The sequence below is a fragment of the Nanorana parkeri genome, unplaced genomic scaffold (genome assembly GCF_000935625.1).
Source record: "Nanorana parkeri isolate BGI_ZX_2015 unplaced genomic scaffold, ASM93562v1 scaffold379, whole genome shotgun sequence".
NCBI lineage: Eukaryota > Metazoa > Chordata > Amphibia > Anura > Dicroglossidae > Nanorana > Nanorana parkeri.
In genome coordinates, this window is record NW_017306647.1 from 1,113,609 (window position 1) to 1,123,353 (window position 9,745).

General features: G+C 53.0%; 1 protein-coding gene across 3 annotated transcripts in view; it reads left to right on the forward strand.

The window, feature by feature from the left end:
* DUSP14 (dual specificity phosphatase 14) overlaps positions 1-9,233 on the forward strand; it is a 13,536-nt gene extending 4,303 nt beyond the window's left edge. Inside the window, exons 1-3 of one of the 3 annotated variants that reach the window (XM_018559098.1) lie at positions 119-123; positions 295-376; positions 8,355-9,229. In XM_018559098.1, the coding sequence (XP_018414600.1) occupies positions 8,440-9,099 (660 nt within the window). In that variant the 5' untranslated portion in view covers positions 119-123; positions 295-376; positions 8,355-8,439 and the 3' untranslated portion in view covers positions 9,100-9,229. Of the gene's footprint in view, positions 1-118; positions 124-294; positions 377-8,354 lie in introns of those variants that run through there. The other 2 variants (XM_018559097.1, XM_018559096.1) reach the window with 2 other exon arrangements.
* Positions 9,234-9,745: the final 512 nt, after the last annotated feature.

Consider the following 9,745-nt stretch of genomic DNA (forward strand, 5'->3'; position numbering starts at 1 on the left):
GGGGGGGGCGTTCCGGGCAGGGGCTGCGATGCTCTGCAGGGAGGGGGTTGCATAGAGACCGGAGACCTTCAAACAAAAGGTGCGGTGGCGTTTCGTTCTCGTTGCATGCAATGCTCTGCAAAGGTGGGGTGTTTTAGGGCTGCGGCCAGCGAAGGGTTAACGGAAGGAGCCGCTTCTGGCATGAATATGTATAGCAGTGAGGGGGCAGTGTGTATGTACGTGTGCGTGTGTGTGCGTGTGTGTGTGTCTGCCTATCACACGCCCCCCTCACACCCTGCATCATCTTCTCTGCAGAGCCATCACATAAAGCCGGAGGAGCAGAGCCGCGCTTGCCGTACTCGGGGACCGTCGCACGACATGAGACGCCACAGCAAAGGTAAGAGACCTTCAACCCACACAGGGCGCACGAAGCACGGCGGAAGCTGCAGCCGGCTGCGGTCCTCCCACGGCCCCTCCGTGCACCTGCACACCGGCGTACAGCCCCCCTGCTAGGATTTTTGACGCTTAGCCATACAGGAGGGGGAGGGGTCGTCCTTTCCAAGGAAACCGGCTGGCGGGTTAGGTGGAATCGCCCGAGCCGGGTCTTGCATGAAAGTTCTGCACGGGTGCCGGTTCTGGCAGGAGCACTTCGACCACGGCGCGTATTAACCGGAACGCCAGGTTGCGTTGGATAAGGAGGATTAGCATTCATTACAGTGGCTGGTAAGCCGGTGCTAACGGCACTCCTACACCGATCTCTGGACACCAACCGTATACCCCACTGTACTACGCTATGGTATACGGTGGCGCTATAATAGATATCGGCGTGCATTAGATGAGGATTAGCATTGTAAACTCCGACTAGCAGCACCCATCTATATAAGTTTATCGTATACCCCACTGTACTGCGCTACGGCATACGGCGGTGCTATGTCAGGCAGCAATAGGTCCTGGTCTGTGTTAGATGAGGAGCATTGGCATTCATCAGCCTGGACTGAATGCTGGGACTAGCAGCACACCCTCCGCACACCCTGACTGTACTGCGCTATGGAATGTGAGGGCGCTATGAAAGTCTATTATACTGCGCTATGGAATGTGAGGGTGCTATGAAAGTCTATTATACTGCGCTATGGAATGTGAGGGTGCTATGAAAGTCTATTACACTGCGCTATGGAATACGGTGGCGCTATGAAAGTCTATTATACTGCGCTATGGAATGTGAGGGTGCTATGAAAGTCTATTACACTGCGCTATGGAATGTGAGGGCGCTATGAAAGTCTATTATACTGCGCTATGGAATGTGAGGGTGCTATGAAAGTCTATTATACTGCGCTATGGAATACGGTGGCGCTATGTCCGGCTGTAATGAGCACTGGAATTCATTGGAGAAAAGGGCTAGAGATTCCCTGCTGTACCCCGCTATGGTATGTGGCGTTGTTATTATAGGAATGCATTAGATGAGGAGGATTAGTATTCACCAGAGTGGGTTGTAAACTCCGACTAGCAGCTCCCTCACCCCCATCTATATAGGTTCACCTTATACCCCACTGTACTACGCTATGGAATATGGTGGTGCTATGAAAGCCTATTATACTGCGCTATGGAATATGGTGGTGCTATGGCAGGCTATGACAGGTCCTCTTGGTCTGCATTAGATGGGGGGTATTAGAATTCGGACTAGTACACTGATGCATGTGCACTTTCTGTGTACCCCAGTGTACTGCGCTATGGAATACGGTGGCGCTATGTCCGGCTGTAATGAGCACTGGAATTCATTGGAGAAAAGGGCTAGAGATTCCCTGCTGTACCCCGCTATGGTATGTGGCGTTGTTATTATAGGAATGCATTAGATGAGGAGGATTAGTATTCACCAGAGTGGGTTGTAAACTCCGACTAGCAGCTCCCATCTATAGGTTCACCTTATACCCCACTGTACTGCGCCATGGCATATGAGGGTGCTATGTCAGGCTGCGATAGGTCCCCGCCGTCATTAGCGACCCTTCCACCAATCTATGTACCTGTACTATGTACCCTGCTGTGCTGCGCTATGGAATAGGGTGGTGCTATGTCAGGTGGGGATAGGTAGTGGACTGCATTAGATAGTAGATTGAACATGCATCCTTGTACCTGTACCCTGCTGTACTGCGCTATGGAATGGGGCGGTGCCATATACATCAAAGCTGATAAAGAGCTGTGAGGGATTCATGTGCAGTCCCGTCCCCGGACTATGTCTGTACAGATCAGATGACAGCCGGGGGCCGCAGCCTGAGCACGACAGGAATGTCTGTCCTGTTCACACAGCTGCCGTGGCCACAGGCCACTTCTACTGTGCTCCGTGCCACGTAAAGCTGAACTCCGGGATCAGCAGACATCCTCGTCATACCAGCGACATGTGTGTTCTTCCAGATCCGTGCAGTGATCCCGTGTGAGACTGAGAGCTTCCTGTAATAAAGACCGGTCACTGCTGCTCTTCCCTTGTGCAGGGTGACTGGTCTTGTCTCCGCCCCCTCCTGTAATACAGACCGGTCACTGCTGCTCTCTCTCTCTCCTTGTGCAGGGTGACTGGTCTTGTCTCCGCCCCCTCCTGTAATAAAGACCGGTCACTGCTGCTCTCTCTCTCTCTCCTTGTGCAGGGTGACTGGTCTTGTCTCCGCCCCCTCCTGTAATAAAGACCGGTCACTGCTGCTCTCTCTCCTTGTGCAGGTTGACTGGTCTTGTCTCCGCCCCTCCTGTAATAAAGACCGCTCACTGCTGCTCTCTCTCCTCGTGCAGAGTGACCGGTCTTGTCTCCGCCCCCTCATGTAATAAAGACCGGTCACTGCTGCTCCCTCTCCTTGTGCAGGGTGACTGGTCTTGTCTCCGCCCCCTCCTGTAATAAAGACCGGTCACTGCTGCTCTCTCTCCTTGTGCAGGTTGACTGGTCTTGTCTCCGCCCCTCCTGTAATAAAGACCGCTCACTGCTGCTCTCTCTCCTCGTGCAGAGTGACCGGTCTTGTCTCCGCCCCCTCATGTAATAAAGGCCGCTCACTGCTGCTCCCTCTCCTTGTGCAGGGTGACTGGTCTTGTCTCCGCCCCCTCCTGTAATAAAGACCGGTCACTGCTGCTCCCTCTCCTTGTGCAGGGTGACTGGTCTTGTCTCCGCCCCCTCCTGTAATAAAGACCGGTCACTGCTGCTCCCTCTCCTTGTGCAGGGTGACTGGTCTTGTCTCCGCCCCTCCTGTAATAAAGACCGGTCACTCATTCCAAATAATGTTACTGGACCTTGATGAGTGAAGTATGCAGGTCTCAGTCCTCTGCACACACCCATCCACCAAGTCTATTATATTGGCCAGTGGCCATCCAATGGATGAAAGGGGCGGCGCCAGGGACAGTCAGGCTGGGGAAGAAAGCTAGATGATGCTGGACATCCTCCAGCCAGGAAATGAGGCGGAGCTCTATCTGACTTGCTGCAGCTTGTAATGCACATTGTGAGAGGCTCCCAGTGTGCAGTGACATCAGAGGAAGAGGAGATGGTGCAACTGTGCAAGACCGAAGGGGAGGCCGGAGGTCAGATGGAAGACTGAAGGGAAGGACGGAGGTCAGATATAAGACCGAAGGGGAGGCCGGAGGTCACATAGAGGACGGAGGTCAGATATAACGTATTGATCCCGGGTTTGTGGTATCGCATTGTATGTGGGTTCCGCACCCAATCTCACATTCCTCGGCATAGTGCAGATATAATGCTGTATCGTCTACCGGAGCGGTGATAGAACAAGATCCGGTGACACGTGGAGTGAGGTCCATGTGCTCCGGAGACGGCGGCACCTCATTGTATAGTGACAGTGAGTCAGACACAAGCGGTGTCACCCACTCGTCCCGCCCACACACGTCGGCTCTCCCCCCACACTGCCGTGATTCACCGGATGAGTCACACTATCAATTGTACCTCATTGACTGAAGCAGAGCGCGCCGTCACCTTCCTTCACATTCCCGGTGCAGCCGGTGACTTCTCATCCTTCAGGAAGTGGTCCTCGGTGGCCCGGGATCTCTGCGCTCCATGCCCTGTGCCCTTTAGTACTGTCATAGGGCCACGTCCAAAAAAACAAAGGCCCTGGTTACAGACCATGCTGCCCCCACCCTGAGACCCCCGGTCCTTGATATAATATTACACACTACGGCCATTGTTCTTTGTATACTGTATGGAAACGTTTGTAGACTTCTGACCATCACACCTATATGAGCTTGATGGACACCCCCTTCTAAACCATGGCCGTTCATATGGAGTTTATCCTCCTTTGGGGTTATAAAGGCCTCCAATCTTCTGGGAAGCCCTTCCTCAAGATTTCGGGGTGTGCCTGTGGATATATGTGCCCATTGGTGAGGTCGGGTACTCATGTTGGATGAGAAGACCTGGTTGGTGTTCTGATTCATCCCAGAGGTGCTCCGTAGGGTTGAGGTCAGGGCTCAGTGCCAGACACTCCAGTTCCTCCACTCAAACCAGTCAAACCAGTGGATAGATTTTAAAAAGAGGCTGTTAGAGAAAGCCAATACCGGCTCATTAAAACAAGAGTCAGACCCATGTAGTCCTGGAGGCCAATGAGTCTTGTTTTGGGGCAAGCATGTCAATACGTGATGGTAGTCTGGAGCCAACAGTCAAGCTACGGCAGCTTTGGATAAGGGCCTCAGGCTTTGCCAGGTCAAAGCTGACCTAAGAGGCTCCCTTTAAGGCCATTTTGGTTAAAAAGTGCAAAATATTTGGGAAAGTGAGTTGCGCAGGACGGGTACAATGTGGGAGAAGTCCAGGAGGTGAGGAGGGTAGGTTGAGAGTTGTAGATATTGGGCAGCTTGAAGGGTTATGGGTGGGGATGTAGAGTGAAGGAGTCACAGGGTGGTGTAGAGTTATGAGGATGTAGAGTGAAGGAGGCACAGGCTGGTGTCGAGTTATTAGGGTTGCCACCTTTTCTCCAAGCGAAACCTGAACACTCTAGTAGCCCCTATCTTAATTTTGGTTGCCCCTGTCTGCCTAACATCTTGTGTCCGGGTTTCTGCTGCCATGAAACCCGTACACAGCATTCAAAACCCGAACTGTCCGGGTGAATCCTGGACAGGTGGCAACCCTAAGAGTTATGAGGATGTAGACTGGAGGAGGCACAGGGTGGTGTAGAGTTATGAGGATGTAGACTTGAGCAGGCACAGGCTGGTGTAGAGTTATGAGGATGTAGACTGGAGGAGGCACAGGATGGTGTAGAGTTATGAGGATGGAGAGTGAAGGAGGCACAGGGTGGGGTAGAGTTATGGGGATGTAGAGTGAAGGAGGCACAGGCTGGGGGAGAGGTATGAGGATGTAGACTGGAGGAGGCACAGGATGGTGTAGAGTTATGAGGATGGAGAGTGAAGGAGGCACAGGGTGGGGTAGAGTTATGGGGATGTAGAGTGAAGGAGGCACAGGCTGGGGGAGAGGTATGAGGATGTAGACTGGAGGAGGCACAGGATGGTGTAGAGTTATGAGGATGGAGAGTGAAGGAGGCACAGGGTGGGGTAGAGTTATGGGGATGTAGAGTGAAGGAGGCACAGGCTGGGGGAGAGGTATGAGGATGTAGACTGGAGGAGGCACAGGATGGTGTAGAGTTATGAGGATGGAGAGTGAAGGAGGCACAGGGTGGGGTAGAGTTATGGGGATGTAGAGTGAAGGAGGCACAGGCTGGGGGAGAGGTATGAGGATGTAGACTGGAGGAGGCACAGGATGGTGTAGAGTTATGAGGATGGAGAGTGAAGGAGGCACAGGGTGGGGTAGAGTTATGGGGATGTAGAGTGAAGGAGGCACAGGCTGGGGGAGAGGTATGAGGATGTAGACTGGAGGAGGCACAGGATGGTGTAGAGTTATGAGGATGGAGAGTGAAGGAGGCACAGGGTGGGGTAGAGTTATGGGGATGTAGAGTGAAGGAGGCACAGGCTGGGGGAGAGGTATGAGGATGTAGACTGGAGGAGGCACAGGATGGTGTAGAGTTATGAGGATGGAGAGTGAAGGAGGCACAGGGTGGGGTAGAGTTATGGGGATGTAGAGTGAAGGAGGCACAGGCTGGGGGAGAGGTATGAGGATGTAGACTGGAGGAGGCACAGGATGGTGTAGAGTTATGAGGATGGAGAGTGAAGGAGGCACAGGGTGGGGTAGAGTTATGGGGATGTAGAGTGAAGGAGGCACAGGCTGGGGGAGAGGTATGAGGATGTAGACTGGAGGAGGCACAGGATGGTGTAGAGTTATGAGGATGGAGAGTGAAGGAGGCACAGGGTGGGGTAGAGTTATGGGGATGTAGAGTGAAGGAGGCACAGGCTGGGGGAGAGGTATGAGGATGTAGACTGGAGGAGGCACAGGATGGTGTAGAGTTATGAGGATGGAGAGTGAAGGAGGCACAGGGTGGGGTAGAGTTATGGGGATGTAGAGTGAAGGAGGCACAGGCTGGGGGAGAGGTATGAGGATGTAGACTGGAGGAGGCACAGGATGGTGTAGAGTTATGAGGATGGAGAGTGAAGGAGGCACAGGGTGGGGTAGAGTTATGGGGATGTAGAGTGAAGGAGGCACAGGCTGGGGGAGAGGTATGAGGATGTAGACTGGAGGAGGCACAGGATGGTGTAGAGTTATGAGGATGGAGAGTGAAGGAGGCACAGGGTGGGGTAGAGTTATGGGGATGTAGAGTGAAGGAGGCACAGGCTGGGGGAGAGGTATGAGGATGTAGACTGGAGGAGGCACAGGATGGTGTAGAGTTATGAGGATGGAGAGTGAAGGAGGCACAGGGTGGGGTAGAGTTATGGGGATGTAGAGTGAAGGAGGCACAGGCTGGGGGAGAGGTATGAGGATGTAGACTGGAGGAGGCACAGGATGGTGTAGAGTTATGAGGATGGAGAGTGAAGGAGGCACAGGGTGGGGTAGAGTTATGGGGATGTAGAGTGAAGGAGGCACAGGCTGGGGGAGAGGTATGAGGATGTAGACTGGAGGAGGCACAGGATGGTGTAGAGTTATGAGGATGGAGAGTGAAGGAGGCACAGGGTGGGGTAGAGTTATGGGGATGTAGAGTGAAGGAGGCACAGGCTGGGGGAGAGGTATGAGGATGTAGACTGGAGGAGGCACAGGATGGTGTAGAGTTATGAGGATGGAGAGTGAAGGAGGCACAGGGTGGGGTAGAGTTATGGGGATGTAGAGTGAAGGAGGCACAGGCTGGGGGAGAGGTATGAGGATGTAGACTGGAGGAGGCACAGGATGGTGTAGAGTTATGAAGGGCTTTGTGAGTTGTCACTTGGTTACAATGATACATCTGTATTTTCCGTGACAACGTGTGACAACGTGTTCTATCCATCTGCTCCACACACGTCAATAGTCACGGCTGACTGGTTCACAGAGCACAGCCGGTCATCCTTCACATACTGGCACAAGATGAATGCTGTCTTGTTGTCTCTTGCTGGCTCCACATTCTTCCACGCCAGCCTCGTCCACACCCAGCGACCCATGAAAGCTACACAAAGCTCGTTTTACACTTGGCTGTCGGAATTTTGGATCGGGGCCGAAGACTTCTGTGAGCCCAGAAATCCCGGCGTCACGGCCCAAAATGTGCCATTAACACTTGTAGGCCCAGATACAAAATAGAGCAACACAAACCTGCCCATAAACGGGCACATCAGTCAAAGGCCTCACATGGCAGGAGGGCGTCCATACAACATGGTGCTACTGGCATGGTGACATCACTGGAAGAGGACCTGTTAGAGGAATTCCCCTTTAAGATACTGGAGCAGGTGTCCCCATTGGATGAGTTACCCTCACCTCCCATTCTGGGGGCAGCCGTAAGATTTTGGATTCTCCATCCCAATCTGTCTCAGTGACCACGGTCATCAGGACATAGAGAGCACATTTCTCAAGTTGGGTTACAGACGGCAATATACAGGTGATGGGTGCTCGCACCCTTCCCTCCTCCATCCAAAATTGGGCTCCAATAACCTAAACTCCAAATTCTCTGCTAGCGGAAAGTTGGCTTGCAGTGTCAGAAGATAGGCAGGAGCACCCAGGTGGCTTAGAGTAGAAAGGGGTGGAGTCCGTTGTAGTGAATGACATGTAATGGGGAGGAGGCGGGGCAGGGGCACAAAGTCATAGAACTGTAGACACGTTCCCTTATGTTATGCAGCATTGAGTAGGGCAGGGCGGGAGGCGAGGCGTGGGGGAGGGGTATCCCAAAACGTTTGGCAGGAAAAACGGTTCATTTGTATGTATTTCGCAACAGTTCTGGACCGCCGTCCTCCTCTAGGAGGTCATTATGGGCCTTGTGTCTTTGACCATTGTGTGTTTTATATCATTGGGTTCTGTTTTTGTGTGTAACCATGGTGTCGTCTCCTCTGCCCTCCCCCTACAGGTTTCAGAAAGTGACTGCCGAACGATACGGAAGAAGAGAAGCTAGACCCTCAGCTCGCTCTCTGTTCTACAAAGACCTTCTCTATATGCCCCTGCAGCTGCCCACCATGAATTTTCGCAGCCATCGGCTACTGCGCCGCACTACTCCGCCTCCCCCGGCGATCTCCAGCAAACCCACCCCGGTGGGCGGGACTTCCAGCAGCGGACTGTCCAGCTTGAACAGCATCGCCCAGATCAGCCCCTGCCTGTACCTCTCGAGTGGGAACGCGGCAGGCAACCGCCAGCTGGTCTACGCCCGCAACGTCACCTGCATCGTCAACGCCACCCTGGAGATCCCCAACTCCAACTGGCCCGACGTCGACTACGTCAAAGTGCCGGTGCCCGACCTACCGCACGCCCCGTTGACGCTGTACTTTGACTCGGTGGCGGACAGGATTCACCAAAACGGAAAGAGGAACGGCAGGACTCTGGTGCACTGCGTGGCGGGGGTAAGCCGTTCGTCCACGCTCTGCATCGCCTACCTGATGAAGTATCACCGTCTGTCTCTTCTAGATGCCCACCAGTGGGTCAAAACCAGGCGACCCGTGGTACGGCCAAACGCCGGATTTTGGCAGCAGCTCATCCAGTACGAGAAAAAGTTATTCGGCAAAAACACTGTACGATTGGTGCCATCACCACTAGGACTTATACCCGATATATACGAGAGAGAAACTCGGAATCTCATCCCCGTGTGGGGCTTCAGATAAAGATTAATTCTGTTCTCGAAGACTGTAGACTTTGACTGGTGCATATAACTATCTAAAGAGGTCCTCTTGCTACAGTATCCGTTTCAGTATTGGTACAGGGCAGACAAACTCTCCTGGAGCAATGACATGATGTTCCTCCAAAGAGTCATTGACAGCCCCAAGGTCTTCCTCACTGCTGGTTTGTTCTCATGTTAGGTTGGTCTTCAAGGACCCTTCTTCCTGATGACCAAACAGGAAGGTGGTCTAGCCATCTTGCCTCCAATGAGAGGGTCCATTGGCTTAGGACGAAGGTCTCTCTTTCTCTGTGGGTGCTTTCTCAAGTCAGGTTGGTCGGCAAAGACCCTTCCAACTGATGACCAAGCAGCAAGATGGCCTAGCCATCTTGTCTCTAAGGAGAGAGTCCATTGGCTTAGGGCCAAGGTCTCGCTTTCTCTGTTGGTGCTTTCTCAAGCCAGGTTGGTTGTCAAAGACCCTTCCAACCGATGACCAAACAAGATGACCTAGCCATCTGGTCTCCAAGGAGAGGGTCCATTGGCTTAGGCCCAAGGTCTCTCTTTCTGTTGGTGCTTTATCAAGTCAGGTTGGTCATCAAAGACCCTTCTTCCTGATGACCAAACAAGATGACCTAGCCATTGGTTGATCCAGG